At 39.1% G+C, this 20,354-nt stretch overlaps 1 protein-coding gene across 1 annotated transcript; it reads left to right on the top strand.

Moving 5' to 3' along the window:
- Window positions 1-10,033: 10,033 nt before the first annotated feature.
- LOC107790719 (vicilin-like seed storage protein At2g28490) lies at window positions 10,034-12,596 on the top strand. Its single transcript, XM_016612677.2, has 5 exons — window positions 10,034-10,396; window positions 10,622-10,806; window positions 10,917-10,997; window positions 11,086-11,481; window positions 11,903-12,596. Exons 1-5 carry the CDS (start codon window positions 10,081-10,083, stop codon window positions 12,383-12,385), a joined length of 1,461 nt encoding a protein of 486 aa, XP_016468163.2. The 5' UTR covers window positions 10,034-10,080; the 3' UTR covers window positions 12,386-12,596.
- The last annotated feature ends 7,758 nt before the right edge of the window (window positions 12,597-20,354 follow it).

The following is a 20,354-nucleotide window of genomic DNA, read 5'->3' on the forward strand; positions in this document are numbered from 1 at the left end:
AAACTAATTACAAGATGTGTAGTATGACAAAAGAGAATAAGATGTGACAGGTTGTTAGCCTCACATCGCATGTGGGCTGACGTCAAACCGCTTGAGTAGATTTGATCCACCCCGGGTGCATTCCTGGGGGGGGGGGGTTCCTACGTTCGTCGGGGCTTCAGCTGATGTTATTCTTGGTAGGTCATCGACATGTTTCGAAGGAAGCAACTAACCCGAGATCCCGTGTTTCTGGGGTCACTCTTCGAAGCATTATGTCAAGGGAAAATCAGCCCCCGGATTTCACCGCACACACTGACCAAAGAATAAGATAAAAAGAAGAGTTCCCCCCTACGGCTACATTCCCATTAATAGCTATACCTGGAGTCGAGCTAACTGCATAGGTAGAGGGGAACTTTCCTAAAAATCCTAATAGCAATTAACCACATTGGAAACGACGAATCACACTTTAAAAGAAGGTTCCCTCCCAATAGATGTTAGGAGGGAGCAAGGCGTGATTGCTCTGTCATCCTCCGATTGCCCCCCTTTCCACCTCTAAGTAGTGGTGTTGGTGTGTCTCGTTGCAATCATTCCGATCGATCCCTTTCCTAAACCATAGCTAAGGGATGACAGGAGATGGCCCCTATAGCAAAATAAACCAACCCCTCATTTGAGAGAGTAAATAGAATAGTGTCGGGCTTACGACAGTCTGATTTTTGAACGACTAAGCAACTACTAAGCTCCCGCCTACCCCAACTAATTAGGGTAAAGTGTTCATTCATACCTTCAACAACACCGAGATATTGGCCCATGACCATGTTTACTTCATCTTCAAGAGCAAGCATCCTGGCACTCAGGGCCTCAGGCAACCCTGGATCCTTTCCTACTTCCTTAGTGATTCCAAGAAGATGCTTCAACCCCGTTAAGTTTTAACTGGCTATCACGGTCCAATAAATATTTCCAATTTTGATTTGGAATTGTTGAGCAATATGTTAAAGATAACCTCCTTTGAAGTAACCTGTGTGAATCCGGGGACTGCTTCTGCACTGGCTTTGCTAGCTTGCATGACGAGCTGTAAGACACTCAATCAATCAGGCGTTATCCCACCCTTCTTCCTTGATCTACACATTCACGCCTTTAGAGTTAAGGAATGATGGTTAAGAGTTCTTACTTTTGAGTTCCCACTCTGACTATTTAGAAGGCTACAATAATACCTTAATGAATAAAGCTCAGCATTTCTCTAATTTAAATCGAAAGTTGCTTTTCACTCCTCTTCCTTTAAAGGGTGGTTACATCCAATGTCTTCTACAAGGCTGTCTTAAAGTCCTCTTTGTCTAGGCAGAGGTATAACCCATTTTGAATACATTTGGCTTGGTGCTCACTTGTAGGAAGATTCCCCGCTCTGAAATCAAGTCTTTTTTGGAGCTCATTCCAAAAAGGTTGGGATTAGACTTTCAATTGGATGTGTCCTGGTCAAATCGTTAATGATAGATCCCTGCAGACGTACTACTTTCAATAAAACCTTAACCTTTACCTTCTTGATTGATAGACAGTGAGGCCTATGACTTGCTTTCTTATATTTGTTGAATTTACTTTGTCTTCACGAATTGGATTTGAACAAATATCTCTGGGCGACTTTCCTTTTAATTGATCATCGTGAGGGGGGTTTCCACTTTATTACTCGGGTAGAGTGAAATGGCTAGGCTCCCTTATCACATTTCCTTTCGGTGATATATTTTGCCTTAGCACTTACGAAGTAGACGTCATTTATTGAGTTGAAGTGAAGTCTTTCCATTCCCGATTCAATTACAGTTGTTCTCGCTAAAGCCCGATCTGATGCAGAACCCTTGTCAAAATCTTCTCAATTTTGTCTTCTTCAAGAACAACCCTTCCAAGAGACTTAAGTTCATTTGCCAGTATGGTGAACCTTGTATACGTCTCCTGGATGGTTTCCTCTTCCTTCATGGTGAAATTCTCATATTGTGAATACAACAGTGTTCCTCTGGACCTCTTCACTTGAGGTGTTCCTTCATAAGCCACTTGCAAAGTATCCAAGATTTACTTTGCAATGGTACAACTTTGAATTCTATTGTACTCGTCTAGACCAAGTCCACACACAAGCCATTTCTTGGCTTTAGCATTCTTTTCTCACTTCCTCAAGTCCTCAGCATTGCAGTCAGCTCTTGTTTTCAGTACATCTACTCCTTCAGCATTCTTCTTCAAGGTGGCTAGGGGACCATCAGTGACAATGTCTCATAGCTCATAGTTCTCTCCCATGATGTGATCTCTCATCCTGTTTTTCACCAGGAGTAGTACTGGCCATTAAAGAGTGGAGGCCAAACAGTGGATTGTCCTTCCCAATTTTCAGGTGGTGCACTCATCTTAATCTATTCCTAAGGTGTTAGCCTCTTCAACGATAACCCACTGTGATACCAATTGATGTTTTGTACTTTAATACCATACAAAAGGGGGTGGAGGTGATTTGTATGGTGACCAATTTTTCGATTAAACTGATTATGGAAGGATCTGGTTCTTCTAAGTGTTCATTAACTTACTATTACAGAAATAGTAAATGCGGAAAGTAAAGAACACAAGTATTTTACGTGGAAAACACTTGGCTCAAAAGGTGAAAAAATCACGACCTACTACTCAGTAGGATTTTCCCAACATTTTACTAAATCACTGAGCCAAAACAGCATTTACAAAACTCTTTGTAAACCTAAGGATTACCTCTAATCCCGTTGTAGCAACCAGCTTCTAACTATTGCGACAACTTCAAGTTAACTCTAACTTGAATACTCAAAGTACCTATTACAATTGCTTCTGGATAAAGCTGAAAGGTACAATATGAAAACATCTACTACAATTGAACTAGAAATAAAGAAAGATACATAAAACTCTTTATGGAGTGGGTCTTCAATCTGGTTCATGTAGCTTCAAGTTTGCACACTTGAATCACACATGAACTGCTTGCAAAAAGCCTTGCTATTTTGCTCTCAATTCATGTTTAACTTCTGCGTTTGTGCAACCCCTTGTAATGTGAGAACATCCTGATATTTATAGAGTTAGTAAATAAAGATTGACTAGAATTCTGATGCTACTCATCCTTGGTGGAAGAGTTCTAGTTGATTTCAACTTCTAACTCCTTCCCTATATTGGATAGTGTTCTCTTTGATTAAGGAGTTTTTATGCTTATCAATTATGCAACCTTTCGATCAGGAGATATCAAATATACCAAGTTAAGTTTATCTCTTTCACGTGCATCCCACATGCTCGAATCTGCCCATTTCTATGCCTACAAGGGATGGACCTGGTTCATGCCTGAGTTCCTTTGTCAGTCTTCAAGACTAACCTTTACTTGGGCCAACATAAACTTAAATTCTAATAAAATAACAAAAAGGTAAACATATTCAATAGTAAATAGTAATAATTAATCACTATGATAATGGTGTTGAGTCTCTTCAATTAGCTGCAATACATGTATATGTTATGATGTTAGGGCTAATTTTGACTGCCCCCCTATTCTATCTTATTTATTTTCTCTTATCTGACCTTTCAGTTTTATATGCATTCTAAATGAATTATTAATATATATTCTATAAAGATAACAGTTTTTAAAAAAAAAATAGCTAAAAAGGAAAAGTAAAATCTGAAAATTAGAACGGGGGAAGCCGTTGATGGCCATAAATGAGAAATATATTTATCTCTTATAGTCATTTTGAATTATAGTTTTCTTGTCAAAATTCAAACATGAAACATTTCATTAGTAAAGGTAAAAGAGTCACACGTGTAAGTTCAATTGCTTTATCAAATAAAAATATGATTGCAAAATTTATTATTACATCATAAAGTCTGTATGCCTTTTTGTATCCCAAAGAATGAAAACGTAATAAATAGCAAAGAATTATTTTATCCGTTGCAGAAAATCATTAGAGAGTCATTAACTTGTGAACAATGATCAGCTAACATCTATACGTATTTCGTAATGCTTACCATAAAAAAACTTATTTTCTTCCGGTTTCACTTTATCAAAGCCTTCTGATATAACTCACTCCTGCCAAAACCTTTAAGCTTAATGGAATCACTAGGAGCTAGGCGAAGTTTTTCCAAAACCTTTCAGCTTCTTAGACTCGACCAAATCACTAGGACACAATAACAGAAAGGTACTTGAACTATTTAAAAATTTTTGTAGTCTTGTTTCTTCTATTGAAAAAGCTAAGAAGAAATGGTAACTTTATCTTCTATTCATTTCTTGTAAGCGTCAAAGTTAGTACCCTTTTATCTTTAGCCAATTATATGTAATATGGAGTAGGAATGTAAAATTGTTCTTCATATTGTCTTATGTAGTGATATTATTTGAGAGAACAAATCGGGGCACAATATTAATTTGAAGTATTATACAGTCATCCCCCTTTACTTTTTTCTTTTCTTTTAATTACAAGAAGCCATTTCATGGATCGTTCGTACTCATTAATTATTGTTGTTAGAAGATTTCAGCATATTCAATTAATTATTTTGTTTTCTTACCCAAAACTAAATTGCTAAACTATTCTAATATTATATTTACTACCATTATACAAATTTTATAATTGATTAGTATGGAATACACATACAACGTACATGTTTAGAAACTAGTTTGATTAAGCGAGCGAAATCCTGCAAGATGATCCACTAAAATTTTGATGTGAATTGTGTTTAATATTCTTTGTACGACTGATGAATTAGCCTAAGTGATACTCAAAGCGACGCAACGATTCGCAAAGCAACATGTTGTATCAGAACTTTAAGCCAAATAAATGTTTGCCCTTTTGCTTATTCATGCTATTTTCTCTTAAATATTCCAACAATCTCCCACTATTTTTAAGTAAAAATAACAACCCAACAATTCCTTTAGAAAACAAGAGACAAGTGAACCCATGCATAAATGAAGAATCTAGCGATTGACTTCAACTTAGCGGAATACAATTTCTATTAAACTGAATAGTCAAGTAAGACATGTCTTTTGAACCGATCACCATATTGTAAAATAGGATGTATTTTACGCATGAATTATATTACATTATTCCTTTATAACCAACACCATAAGGCCTTGTGTTCTACTCCTCTTGCGACTGTATAGAAGCCATACCCGAGTTTCTTGAAGCGACCCACTTCGCATCCACATAGGTAAACCCTTGGTAACGTGATCCTGCAAGAACACCCACCAATAGGTCTATTAAGAATTTATAAACTCAACCTTCTTTTAACAAATGGCAGGACAAAGCACTTACTTTAGGACGGTAATACCAAGTGCTATCAACCAATAAAGAATGTTGTCATTCATTGAACTCGAGACTGGATGTTGTATCAAGCGTCAAGTTGAGGCTTCACCCTCAATGATTTTTTTATGGGGTTTATCCCCATCCCCTTTATGTTCTCAACACCAAGTCCCTTGCTAATACCTTAGTCTATGGATCTGCAAGATTATTAGGTGAGCGTACATAGTCAACAATGATCACCCCATCTTTAATTAATTTATTTATAACTATTTCTAAGGCCAGTATGCCTAGACTTTCCGTTATATTATATGAATGTATTCTCGAGCTAAGGTGGCCTCACTATCATAATGGCTAGAAACCGGTGGCATGGGCTTAGGCCATAATGGAATATCAAAAGGCAAATTTCTCAACCATTCCCCTTCCTTAGAAGTGGATGACAAGGCTACAAATTCTGCGGCCGTAGTCAAAACTGTAAGACGCGTTTGCTTTTTAGACCCCCAAGATATTGCACCCCCAATAAGGAGGTATACCCATCCACATGTTGAGGAATAATCCTCTTGATCAGTTATCCAACTTGCATCTGAATACCCTTCTAGTATAGCGGGATCACCACGATAATAGATGTCATAGTCTAGAATTTTCTTGAGATACTATAAGTACTCTTCTGATAGCATGCCAATGATGCTCACTCGGATTGCAAGTATATCTGCTCAACTTACCCACTGCATATGCAATATCGGGTCCCGTACTAGTCATAGCGTACATCAAGCATCCGATCAACTTAGCATACTCAGGTTGAGCAATTGGCCTTCCACCATTTCTTTCCAATTTAAAACATGGATCATATGATGTAGAAACAGGATTACAATCAAAATGATTGAATTTCTTTAACACTTTCTCAATATAATGAGATTGTGTTAAGAAACCCCCCCACCATTTCTAATAATTCTTATGCCAAGAATAACATCCACTTCTCCATATATTTCATGGAGAACTGAGAATATAAGAATCTTTTGGTGGTATTGACCTATTCTATGTCGGTCTCAAAAATTAACATATAATCTACATACAAGCAAATGAAAACTTCTTTTCCTTTTCCAAATTTTGAGTAAACACACTTATCTGATTCATTGATTTTAAAACCATTAGATAAAACTACTTCATCAAAAATTTTATGTCATTGCTTAGGAACTTGTTTTAGCTCATACAATGATCTTATAAGTTTGCAAACTTTCTTCTCTTGTCCTTTAACTACAAACCCTCGGGTTATATCATACAGGTTTCCTCTTCTAATTCATCATTCAAAAATACAGTTTTGGTGAATTACTAGATTGTAAATGGAGGCTAGTGTAATAAGCACCCTTATCGTGACTATTCTAGCCATATGAGGATAAGTGTCAACGTAGTCAATGTTGTGCTTTTGGGTAAAATCCCTAACCACAAAGCAAGTCTTGTATTTATCCACGGTACCGTCTATCTTTAACTTCTTCTTGAACAACCATTTACCATCTATGAGTTTGCAACCGGATGGAAGATCTTTTAGGATCCAAGTATTATTTTTCATAATGGAATATATCTCATCCTGGATAGCCTCTTTCCATAACGGCGCATCTGGAGATTGCATGGCCTCACTAAAAGTAGAGGGATTATTTTTTATATTATAACAGTAAAAAATTTTATTCTCAGCTTTATCAATTGAATCTTCTAATAAATAGATGTAGAAGACATCTCCATATGTCTATTTTTTCTAACTCTCTTACTTCTTCTTACTTCAACAATGTCAACTTGATTTTCACCTTTTTGAAAGATTGATGGTGGTGAAGTGGAAGAACTTGGATCATCTGGAACAATATCTTTTGGTCTAGGAATTGATACAAATCTAGTTTCATAAAAAATTGCATCTGATTATTCAATGAGGGTATTAACCAAGTATGAATCATTTGGTTCAATGACTAAAAATCTATAAGCTTTGCTATTTTCAGCATATCCTATAAAGATGCATTCAATTCCTCTTTCACCCAACTTTTTCCTTCTAGGTTCCGGGACTTTAACTATAGCCCTGCATCCCCACACTTTCAGATGACTCAAATTTTGTTTTCTTTTGTTCCAAAGTTCATATGGGGTTATTAGATTCCTTTTATTAGGAACTCTATTATGAATATAATAAGCCATTAACATAGCTTAACCCCAATAACCGTGACTTAATCCCGAGTTAGACTATAAAGAATTAACCATTTCCGTTAAGACTCGATTTTGTTCGTTCGACTACACCATTTTGGTGTGGTTTATATGGTGCCGTTACTTGATAGACAATATCAGTGCTTTAGAAAAATGTGGGATTATAATATTCTCCTCCCCTATCGGTCCTTAGACACATAACAGAAGATTCACCTTGCAATTCAACCTCAGTCTTGTAAATTTTGAATTTTTTGAATGCTTCATCTTTAGAATTTACAAGATAAACTTTGCAAAATCTAGAGTAGTCATCAATGAATGTAATAATATATTTCTTTCCTCCAATTGTAGGAGTACTATGAAAATCACTCAAGTCACTATGAATTAATTCAAGCAACTTAGTACTTTTCAGGATTTGGAAAAGATTTCCTTATGATATTTTTTAATATGCAAGTTTTATATTTTCCAGTGTCCACAATCATCACTAATATCAAACCACATTTATTCCTAATTCTATGAAAATTAACATGACTCAAACGGGAATGCCACAACAAAAAATTAGAGTCAAGGATGTAAATAGAAACTTCATCATTCATTGCATTGTCATTATTAATAATTACATTAAACTTAAACATGTCATTGGCATAATACCCCTACCAAACAAATATACCACCCTTAGACAATATAACCTTATTGGCTTCAAATACTTGTTTGAAACCATGCTTGTTCAATAAGCTACCAGAAACAAGATTTTTTTTAACACTGGGAACATAAAATACATCACTTAAAATTAATATCTTTCTGGATGTGAACATCAATTTCACTTGTCCCATGCCCTTGACTTCAACATTTGAAGAGTTCCCCATGTAGAGGATGGTCTCATCATCAATCAATGTGAGTGACTTGAAGAAAGAATGATCATTGCACACATGCTTGGTAGCACCTGTGTCTATCCACCAAGAATTGTTATTTTCAATAACATTGATTTCAGAGATCATGGCTACAAAGTTGTCCTTTGATGCCCCTTGGGTTTTCGGATAGAGCAATCCTTCTTCTTGTGGCCCGGTTTGTTGCATTCATAGCACATACATTGGAACCTCTTCTTCTTTTTGCCATCATCATAAGGCCTCTTCGTATTGTTATATTGTCCTTTGTGTGGTTTGGAGGACTCCCATGTTCAATGACATTAATCTTGCCATCTTGAGTGCTAGGCTCCTTGGAATCATCCTGCTTGCGGAACTCTTGCGCTACACGAAGATGATTGGCAAGTTCTTCCAGGGACATATCCTCCTTTTTGTGTTTAAGACTTCGTTTGGAGTCTTTACATGACAAGGGTAGTTTATCAATAATAGAAGACACTATAAAGGTTTCATCCATCAGAATTTTGTGTTGGACGAAACGACTTACAATAAGCTGAATTTCATGAAATTGATCCATGACTGACCGACCTTTTACCACCTTATAATTATCAAATTGTGAGACAATGAATTTCTTACTAGAAGCATCTTCAGACATGTACTTGTTCTCCAGAGCATCCCACAGTTCCTTAGCGGTCTCCACATGTTGATGAATATCGAATAAAGCATATGTCATTCAATATATGGCCTCGGCAAATGTAGTCATCATTGTCTCATTTCATCCTTGCCCTTGTGCTTTCCAATGGTTCCTCTTTGCCTTCATTGACGAGCGGTGAAAATCACATACACAACCTTTAGTGTTATCAGGAGGAAATGCATTTTCTTTTGCCAACGCCGAAAATCAACTCCACCAAACTTGTCAAGTTTGGAAAAGAGACTTGGTTCACACCATCATAAGATGCTAATAATCAGGACGTGTATCATATTTACATTACCATTGTGTTATGATAAGTGATTTTAGTGTGACCATGCATTATATGTACAATAGGTCTCCTATTGTTCCTCCTAAATTAGTACATAAGTTTGACCTGTTGGCAATAGGAAAAATATTTAAGACTTACGAGGTCTTCGTTGATGTAGAAGCAACCGAAGGTGTCATCCCAGCCGTTGGTCAAGTTTTTCTCATTAGCAAAGTCGCCGACGTTGATGTGGCAGAGTTGCGTCACCTCCACCAAGCAGACGCCGTAGTCGTCCTCGATGTGCCCCGAGCTCCGGTAATAAGAATATTAGGCCTCTTCCTGCAGCTGCTATTTTTCCCCATATCCGTTTACTGTGCTAACATAATGTATATAAAAATAGCGGCCGACTACCGAAATTTGCGATGGACTAAAATAGAAGTGTAGAACAGGGCACCAGCGTCACCTATTAGTCTGATCAACAACTAAGCTTTTTTATAATATAGGTCAACTCTATAACATTTCTTTCAACCAAAACAAAACGTTTAAGAAAAATTAGTATGTTTATTAATTGATTAAAATTAGTGTTTTTATAAATCCTTTCTTTTATTGCGCTAGAGTAGCCTTTTGAAGTGGTCATCAAATTGAAACATTGCTAGAGCATTTAGTTCTGTATATTTTTCAGGATCGCAATGTCTAGTGTACCGAAAATGCCTAGAAGTCTTGCACAGTTGACAACAGCTCCCCTAAAATCTCTCCATTCCCTCTACTATATAAACAGTTACAGACTCTGCACCTCAGTCACAAGCGAACCAAAACTGATTAAAGAAAATTTGCTTTTTTATTACGAGTTGAAGTATGGGAAAGAGAAACAGTCTGCTGCTACTAGTGGTGGTACTTTTCTCTGCACTAGTGGCCTCTGTTGGTGGGCATTGGAGAGAAAGAGAAGAGGAAGGAAGTGAGCAAAGAACTCAAGGAGAAAAATGGTTTTTGCTGCGTCACTTACATGATGTAGTGAAAACTGATGCTGGGCTCATGAGATTGGTGAAAGGCGGATATAGTAGAGGAACATCTTTCCATAGTCCAATGCGTATTGGGTTCATCTCTATGGAACCAAATAGCCTCTTCATCCCTCAGTACCTTGATTCCAATCTTCTCCTCTTTGTTCACCATGGTAAACTTAATTTTTTGACTTTACCTTCGACAGTGTTTTAGACTTTTTACGCTATCAGATCACATAAAAGATAACTACATGTAATTAAAATAAAAAAAGTGCCCAAAAAATAAGTCTGCTACAATATGTTAAAATAACATCATTTTTTATATATATAATGTCAGTGTATTTAGGTACCCTTTGCTTAGTAAGCCAGAATGTTCATTTTCTATGAAATGAATACAGGGGAAGCAAGAGTTGGACACATCTACGGGGATGTATTAGCAGAAAGGGGTTTGAAGCCCGGTGATGTGTACACAATTCCTGCTGGATCAGCTTTCTATTTGGAGAATAGAGTTGAAAACCAGAGACTTCACATTATTTGCAGTATTGATGTTACCTCTGAATCCATGGGATGGCATGCCTTCCAGGTACCCTAAGCCAATTTCTCAAAAAATGGTGATTTGATCCATTTCTTGTCTTACGTTTTATAGTCCTTTTTTCCAAATTTTTTGTAATAACTCATGTAATTGTTTTGCAGTCTTTCTTCGTTGGTGGTGGAATTTATCCTACATCCATTCTTGCTGGATTCGACCATACCACATTATCAACTGCTCTTAATGTAAGTATTCAAGTAATTTACCTTTTCTTGCTACATTTGTCAGTGGAAGAAAAAAAACTGAATCAAGATTAATATGGTATAACTGCAGGTCTCTACAGCAGAATTAAGCACGTTCTTGACAAGGCAATCTTCCGGGCCAATCGTGCATTTGTCTGGTTCTCATCACACACACATTTGGTCCAAATTCTTGGCCCAAGAGCCCCACAAGAGACTAGCTCACTTGAAGAGGATTGCGAATTTTAAGGAAGAAACTATCCCAAAGGAGGAGGAATCAACATGGTCATTGAGGAAATTTCTATTTACTTTGTTAAACAGGGAAGACGTTGTCGAGAGAGTGAATCATAAAGCTCCATCAGCGTATAATCTCTACAACAGGAAAGCCGATTTCAAGAACGACTATGGATGGAGCAAGAAATTGGATGAGTCTAATTATCCTCCTCTAAAGATATCTGGAAATGGCGTTTATCTTGTCAATCTATCTCCGGTAAGGACCCTCTCTTTATTCAAGGTCATTGATCATACATGAAATGAACTCGTAAATATCATAGAGAATTTTGTTTTTCTTTTCCTTCTCTTGTCCTTCTTTAGCCTTAATCTTGCAAATGGCTAGCCGAGTGCATGGCTGGGTGCATAATGAAGACAGATGCGAGTGCACCCTTTACCTTCGATTTGCTTGAGTTATGTATTTATAATATAAATGGTTTAAATATTTATATTTTATATCAAGTCCCAACTTATAGTCACTGAAGCATGGTGGTGCAGTGATCATATGTACTCACTGGCTTAAAAATCGTAAATTTGCCTAAGGCAAGTGGTGACTTTTGATGAAAGAAAATCTCAAATCTCCTATTGTGAAAGCAAATCTTAGTTGACATGTGTGTATCTAAGTATGTTGGTTAATGTAGGGATCCATGATGGCACCTCATGTTAATCCAACAGCAATAGAGTATGGAATAGTTTTGAAAGGGACTGGCAGAGTCCAAATTGTGTATCCAAATGGAACTTTAGCCATGAACGCTAGAGTACGAGAAGGGGACGTTTTTTGGGTGCCGAGGTACTTCCCCTTCTGCCAAATTGCTTCAACAAATGGCCCGTTTGAGTTCTTTGGCTTCACGACATCAGCAAGGAGAAACCATCAGCAGTTCTTGGTGGGTAAGAACTCATTGATGCAGAGCTTGAGAGGGCCAGAATTTGCAGCTGCATTTGGTATAAGTGAGAAAAGGCTTAAGAGGATTGCCAATGCTCAAAGTGAACAAGTCATCTTGCCATCATCGTCACCGGCTTCTCCTCATCATTACAAGGCAACAGAGCCAGAGAGGAAGAAGATGGTCAAATTTGAAAAGATGATAGGGAGCTTTGGCAATGACCTGATTCTGGGTTTTGATTAGTTTAGTTTAGTTTAGTTTAGTTGAAATGCTAGCTAGTTGGGCTAGACAAGTTTTGGCATGAAAGCTAGGAGGCAATCTTAGAACTATTTTGTTCTTTTTTGGTCTTTTTGTTTCTTTCTTACGGTTGGATTTTGTTTCCTTGGTCGTCTTGTACACAAGAGGCCATGCCCTTTTTGAGTTTTGAATAAGACGGATTTGTTTTTTCACGTTCCGTTGATGGATCAAACTGCATCAAGAAAATATAGAGTTTCACTTGGCACCTGTGCATGGTTGGTATTTACATAGTTGATGTTTGGTGAAATTACAAGTAATTACAATTGAAAGATAATATGAAGAAAAATAAATAAATAGGTACGGATATCTCGCTCTCTTTAGGGATACTTAAACTCACTGTGGTAGCATCTTCATCGGTCCAGCAGTAATACTCTTGACTTGTCCACTCCAGGATACAATAGCCCTACAAAGTCATATGACTCGAGCAAACTCTGGACAAGTTGTTGAGTTCAAAACTCCGCCAAAATGAACATCTTCCTTCAACAAAAATAATATTCTCTCTTTAGTGGTTAATTAGTGGTAGATCATGGCATTAGTGGTTTCATGATTTACACCAAAGTAATGACCACTTTCTTGCCAATTTATAACTACTATCTCACAAGAAATAATGCACTTTAATATTATAAATTTAATATTAAAATGCACTAACACCAACATTCCCCCACTCATTTAATATTAAAATAAGAGAGTTTGCCGGTTGAAGAAAAGCTATTATGCATAATGAAGGTGTGCTCTACATTGAACCTCCACTTAGTAAAATAACAATCTCTACTCTAGAGTCAGTAGTGGTCTCAGACTTTAAGTATGACTGCTTTAGAGAAATAAAGTATCACTGCTTACACATAATAATCAAGGTGTTGACATGAGCTTTATTAATCAGCACATTACGACCTTGTGCTATTCGGTTTTTATTATTATTTTTGAGAATAAGCCCAATTCTCATAGAAAGCGACCTACTTCCACACTCACATAAGTGAAATCTGTCAAGGGTGCTCATGTAACTCTAACACCCCACTCATACGAGCTACAAATTTTCATTAAGAGTTAATAAAATTCAACCTCGCAAATCATTACACGATAAATGCACTCGCACCATAGGGGTGGAAGAATAATAAAAAGACTGCATTTCAAACCAATCCATCATATGATTCGTTCTTCCTATTGAACCTGGTTATATGATCTCTAGTCCCCGGGTTGAGTTTTGTAACGACCCGGCCGGTCGTTTTGAGAGTTGTAGCCTCGTTCCCCCATTTACTTCTCATTTTATGCTTTACAGTTGTTATGTGACTTGCCAGGGTAGTTGGTTCGGCTTCGTAGAGGTTTCAGAATGAGTTGAGATACTTAGTCTAAAGGTTGAAAGCTTAAGTTATAATGGTTGATCGAATATTGATTTATTTGTAAATGACTCCGGAATAGAGTTTTGATGGTTACGTTAGCTCCGTCGGGTGATTTTGGACTTAGAAGAGTGTCTGGATTGTGATTTGGAGGACTGTAGTGGAATTAGACTTGAAATGGCAAAAATTAAATATTTGAAAGTTTAATCGATAGTGGACTTTGTGGTTACCGGGCTTGGATTGGGGTTCCGGAAATTGGACTAGGTCTGTGGTGTCATTTGTGACATGTGTGCAGAATTTGAGGTCAATCGGACGTGATTTGATAGGTTTCGGTATCGAATGTTGAAGTTAGAAGTTCAAAAGTTCATTAGGCTTGAATCTATGCGCGATTCGTGGGTTTAGCATTGTTTGATATGATTTGAGGGCTTGACTAAGTTCGTATGATATTTTGGGACTTGATGGTATGTTTGCTTGAGGTCTCAAGAGCCTCGGGTAAGTTTCGGATGGTTAACGGATCAATTTTGAACTTGGAAGTCTGCTAAAGAATTTCTGGTGTCCAGTTCTGGTTTCCTTCTTTGCATACACGATGGCAGTCCCACGTTTGCTAAGGGTAGCTGGTGACTGGCGACGATTTTTTCTTCACATTCGCAAAGAGGGATCCGCATTCGCGAAGGTCTGGGTAGTTGGTGCATCGCGAACACAAGAAGGGGGACGTGTTCGCGAAGAGGAGAGAAGGTAGCTGGGACCCCACACGTTTGGTCTAGCGTTCGCGTAAGGATGATCACATTCACGAAGCTTGGGGTCAGCAAGGAATCGCGTTCGCGAGTGATGCCTCACATTCGCGTATGAGGCTTTTCGGCAGCATATTTAATTGTGCTACGTGAACGCGAGAAAAGGGTCACGTTCGCGAAGAAGAATCACCTGGGCAGACTTATATATTTAGAAAACGAGGGTTTGAGTTCATAACACAAATTTGATTTGGGGAGCTCGGTGGGAGGCGATTCTTGGAGAGATTTTTAAGTGGGTGATTAGGGTAAGTGATTCTTACCTAGTTTTGGTTTCAATGTTTATGTTTGATTCATCATTAAATTAGTGAATTGGGGTGAAAAATTTGGGAAAATGGAGGAATGTTCTTAGGCCGAATTGTGAGGTTTTGATCAAAATTTTGGTACCGGATTTGAGTGAACTTGGTGTGGACTCGTGGGCAAATGGGTTATCAGGTTTTGTGACTTTTACCCGATTCTGAGATGTGGGCCCGGGAGCCGACTTTTGAGTTGACTTTGTGACTTTTGATTAAGAGTTTGGTATTTTCTTATGGAATTGATTTCTTTAGCTCGTGTTGATTATATCTTATCGTTTATGGCTAGATTCAAGACATTCAGAGGCCTTTCGCGAGGCAAAGGTGTGTTGGAGTTGAGATTTGCATGGTTTGCGGTAAGTAATAGTTTTAAATTTTGTTTTGAGGGTATAAAACCCCGTATTACGTGTCATGTGATTGGTGTCGAGTTGACGCACATGCTAGGTGGCGGGCGTGTGGCGTGCACCGGAGGAATTGTGGCTTGGTAAACCCCATGGAACTATATAGTTGATTAATCTACTGTTAACCATATATTCTCCAGATGTTATAGAAATTGAACTGCAAATCATGTTAGAAATCATGTTTAGGCTTTATGTTAGTACTGTATGGACCCACAAAGTTTGTGTTACATGTTGTCTTATTTGCTAAATTGCTATTTTGTACTCAGTCACAGTTTCCTAGCATATTATATCTCAGTCCCTATTGTTCTTTATTGATACATTATGCCATCGTTGTTTGGGCTGATTACCATGACTATTGAGAGCCCAAGAGACTAGAGAAATTGATGACTAAGTGAGGTCGAGGGCTTGATTGTGAGGATATCTATGGGATCAGGTTGCACGGCGTAACATATTTTATTTATTTATTCCATGATTGGCTTATTATAGCGCTTGTGCTGAAGGAGACCCTCCGGAGTCTATACACACCTCCGATGAGCGCAGGTACCTACTGAGTGCGAGTGCCGAGCAACTAGGAGAAATGAGAGACTGTGAGGAATGAGTGGCTGTGAGATTGGAGTGAATGGGAGGACTAATTGCTTGTTACTCTGAGATTATACTATTGATTTCATTACTGTTGAGAGATATTATATCCTGTTGCAATGGAACTTGACATTAATTAACTGTTTTGGCCTTAAATATCGAACTTGAAAGATGCTTATCTTCCTAAGTTGTAATTTCTTTAATTGAACTATATCTGTGAAGCTCGTCACTACTTTCAGTCCATTATTTAGTTTTGTTACTTACTGAGTTGGCTGTACTCACACTACTACCTACAATTCGTGTGCAGATCCAGGTGTTTCTGGACACGGTGGGTGTTGATTCTCCACACAACTTGATCGTTTGGAGATTTCCTAGGTAGCTTCCCAGCGTTTGCAGACCTTGACTCTCCATCTTTATCTTTCAGCTTTATGTATTTAGCTTCAGTTTTTCATACACAGTATTCTCAGACTTGTATTATATAGATGCTCATGTACTCAATGACACCCTGGTATTAGACATTTCAGTTTTGAGTTTTTACTTTCTATCCAATTTTTGAGAGTTTTAATGATTTAAACCTGTGTTTTTTCATTTTTCATCTAAAAGTGTTGGAAAGGTTTTTGAGGTGTCGGCTTGCCTAGTACCACGATAGGCGCCATCACGTCAAGGTATGTTTTGGATCGTGATAAGTTGGTACTAGAGCATAAGTTACATAGGTCTCACGAGTCATGAGCAGGTTTGTTAGAGTCTTGCGGATCGGTATGGAGCCGTATGTACTTATCTTTGAGAGGTTGTCAAGCCCTTAGTAAACTTCACATTCTTGTATTCTTGTCATGCATATTTGTTGATTCCGGCAACTAAACTTCTGTTATTCTATTCTTTCAAATATGGTAATGACACGTGCTACCGGACAGGACGGACATCCACCAGTACCACCGGTTAGGGCCACGAGAGGCCAAGGTCCCGGTAGGGGCAAAGGTGCAGCTCGTACATCAGCTAGAGCACCGCCTGCAGATCCACCAATTACTCTAGCTCTGGATCACGTACCAGATACGGTTGAGCCAGCTCAGGCACCAGTTGTGCCTATTGTGATTCCAGGACTTTAGGAGGCTTTGGCTCAGTTTTCTACTGTGTGCACTAGCCTTGCTCAGGAGGTTCCACTTCTCAGGTTGGAGGAGGTACTCAGACTCTCGCCGCCCGTACTACATGGTAGGTGACGCAGGGACTTCAGACACTCGGGGCACACCAGTCCAACCGGTTGTAGCTGCTCAGGATTATGTGGGTTCCGTTATGACTCATGACGAGCAGAGGAGACTAGAGAGATTTTGGAGGCTTCAGCCTTCATCATTTAGTGGGGCTGAGTGATAGGATGCCCAGGGCTTCTTGGATAAGTGCCAGCAGATTCTTCGCAAGATGGGTATTCTGGAGACTAGTGGGGTCTCGTTCACTACTTTTCAGTTTACTGGGGCTGCCTTCAGATGGTGGGAGGCTTATGAGAGGTGCAAGCCGGTTGGTGCAGCACCACTTACATGGCAAGAGTTCTCCGTTCTCTTCTTGGAGAAGTTCGTGCCATAGTCTTGCAGGGAGGAGTTGTAGAGACAGTTTGAGAAGCTACGTCAGGATGGCATGTCTGTGACCCAATTTGAGATGAGGTTTTCATAGTTGGCTTGTCACGCAGTTTGGTTGGTTCCCACTGATAGGGAGAGGATTAGGAGGTTTATTAATACCCCCACATATCAGCTAAATTGCTTTAGACGTATCATAGGGTATCTGTTGCTACTTTCGGTGAGGTGGTTGCTATTGCTCGGCAGATAGAGGTGGTCCATATTTAGGAGCATGAGGAGAGGGAGTCCAAAAGGCTTGGAGGTTCGAGTGGTTTTCCTTCTTCGGGTCAGTCCCGCCACAGCAGGGGACGTCCTTATAGGCCTACTCAGATGGCTCATCCAGTTCACCGTGGTGCATCATCCAGTCATGGTTCATATAGTGCCCATCAGGTTCAGTCATCTCTTATTTCCCTTCCAGCTCAGAGTTCATCCTGTGCTCCATCGATTTAGGGTTCATCTATGCCAGGTCCTTCTAGTAGTTATCCCAGTGCTCGGGGCTCTCTTCAGTCCCCACCACCATCACCGGGGAGTTGCTTCGAGTGCAAGGAGTTTGGGCATATGTGGAGGCAGTGTCCTCGTCGCCTGGGAGGTCCAGTGGAATAGAGAAGTCAGGTTGCGACTTCTACACCAGTTACTTCACTACTCGCCCAGCCAGCTTGGGGTGGGGCACAGGCAGCTAGAGGTCGCTTTATAGGGGGAGGCTGACCAGGCTCGATTCTATGCTATTCCTACTAGGCCAGATGTTGTTGCTCTAGATGTAGTGATCACAAGTATATTTTCAATATGCCACAGGGATCCTTCCGTATTATTTGACCTAGGTTCCACTTATTCATATGTATCATCATATTTTGCACATTTTGTGGATATGCCCCGTGTGTCCTTAGTTTTATTTGTTCATGTATCTACGCTAGTGGCCAATACTATTATTGTGGACCGTGTATATCAGTCATGTGTAGCGACTATTGGGGGTTTGAAGATCAGAGTTGATCTTTTATTGCTTAGTATGGTTGATTTAAACGTGATCTTAGGTATGGATTGGTTGTCTCCACGTCATGCTATGCTAGATTGTCACATAAAGACTGTGATGTTGGCGATGCCGGGGTTGCCAAGGATTGAGGGGAGAGGTTCTCTAGATTATGTTCCCAGTAGAATGATTTCATATTTGAAGGCCTAACGGATGGTTGGGAATGATGCTTATTTTATTTAGACTTTGTGAGGGATGTTGGTGTTGATACTCCTACTATTGATTCTGTTCTGGTGGTGCGAGACTTTCCGGATGTGTTTCATGTAAACCTGTCGAGCATGCCATCCGGCAGGGATATTGATTTTGGTATTGACTTGGTTCTGGGCACTCAACACATTTCTATTTCTCCGTATGGTATGTCACCGGCTGAGTTGAAGGAATTGAAAGAGCAACTTAAGGAACTTCTTGATAAGGGGTTTATTAGCCCTAGTGTGTTGCCTTGGGGCACACTAGTTCTTTTTGTAAAGAAAAAAGGATGGTACCATGTGGATGTGCATCGACTACATGCAGTTGAACAACGTTATAATCAAGAACAAGTATCCCTTTCCGTGTATTGATGATCTATTTGACTAGCTTCAGGGAGTGAGGGTGTTCTCTAAGATCGATTTGAGTTCTGTGTATCAGTAGTTGAAGATTCGAGACTCGAATATTCTAAAGACACCATTTGGGACCCGTTATGGTCATTATGAGTTCCTTGTGATGTCTTTTAGGCTTACCAATGCCCTAACAACATTCATACATATGATAAGCAATGTATTTTAGCCTTATCTCGACTCGTTTGTCATAGTATTCATTGATGATATCCTGGTATACTCTCGTAGCCAGAAGAAGCATGCCCAGTATTTGAGGATTGTGTTGCAGCGGTTGAGAGAGGAGAAGCTTTATGCCAATTTATCCAAATGTGTGTTTTGGCTTAGTTCAATGGCGTTCTTGGGGCATGTGGTGTCCAGTTAGGGGATTCAGGTGGATCCCAAGAAGATATAGGCGATTTAAAGTTGGCCTAGACCATCCTCAGCTACGGAGATTCGGAGCTTCCTTGGCTTGGTCGATTATTATCGTCGCTTCGTGGAGGATTTATTATCTATTTCATCGCCTTTGACCAAGTTGACCCAGAAGGGTGCTCCGTTCAGGTGGTCGGACGAGTGTGAGGAGAGCTTTTAGAAGCTTAAGATTGCCTTGACCACAACTCCAGTTCTAGTTGTGTCTTCAGCTTCAGGCTCTTATACAGCTTATTGGGATTCTTCTAAGATTGGTATTGTATGTGTCTTGATGTAGGAGGGTAGAGTGATTGCTTATGCTCCATGCTAGTTGAAGTCCCATGAGAAGAACTACCATGTCCATGATTTGGAGTTGGCTACCATCGTTTATGCATTGAAGATTTGGAGGCATTATCTCTATGTTGTGTCTTGTGAAGTATTTACAGATCATCAGAGTCTCCAGCACCTGTTCAAACAAAAGGATCAAAATTTGAGGCAGTGGAAATGGTTGGAGCTGCTAAAGGACTATGATATTACTATTCTGTATCAGCTCGGGAAGGCTAATGTGGTGGATGATTCCTTGAGTAGGAAGGTAGTGAATATGGGTAGCCTTGCATTCTTTCTTTCTGGTGAGAGACCGCTTGTAGTTGATGTTCAGGCGTTGGCCAACCAGTTTGTGAGATTAGATGTTTCGTAGCCCAATCAGGTTCTAGCTTCTGTGGTTTCTCGGTCTTCCTTATATGATCGCATCAGAGAGTGTCAGTATGATGATCCCCATTTGTCTTCCTTATAGATGCTCATGTACTCAGTGACACCCTGGTTTTGGGAATTTCTGTATTTAGTTTTGGCTTTCTATCCAGCTTTTGAGAGTTTTAATGATTTAAACTTGTGCTATTTCATTTTTCATCTAAAAGTGTTGAA

This window comes from Nicotiana tabacum, chromosome 8 (assembly GCF_000715075.1).
Source record: "Nicotiana tabacum cultivar K326 chromosome 8, ASM71507v2, whole genome shotgun sequence".
Classification (NCBI taxonomy): domain Eukaryota; kingdom Viridiplantae; phylum Streptophyta; class Magnoliopsida; order Solanales; family Solanaceae; genus Nicotiana; species Nicotiana tabacum.

What these genes read in the sequence shown, in the direction of transcription:
- LOC107790719 (XM_016612677.2), top strand. Translation starts at nt 10,081, where the DNA reads ATGGGAAAGAGAAACAGTCTGCTGCTACTAGTGGTGGTACTTTTCTCT. An exon ending in CATTATCAACTGCTCTTAAT is followed by an intron (nt 10,998 to 11,085) that starts GTAAGTATTCAA and finishes GTATAACTGCAG; the next exon opens with GTCTCTACAGCAGAATTAAG. An exon ending in ATCTTGTCAATCTATCTCCG is followed by an intron (nt 11,482 to 11,902) that starts GTAAGGACCCTC and finishes TGGTTAATGTAG; the next exon opens with GGATCCATGATGGCACCTCA.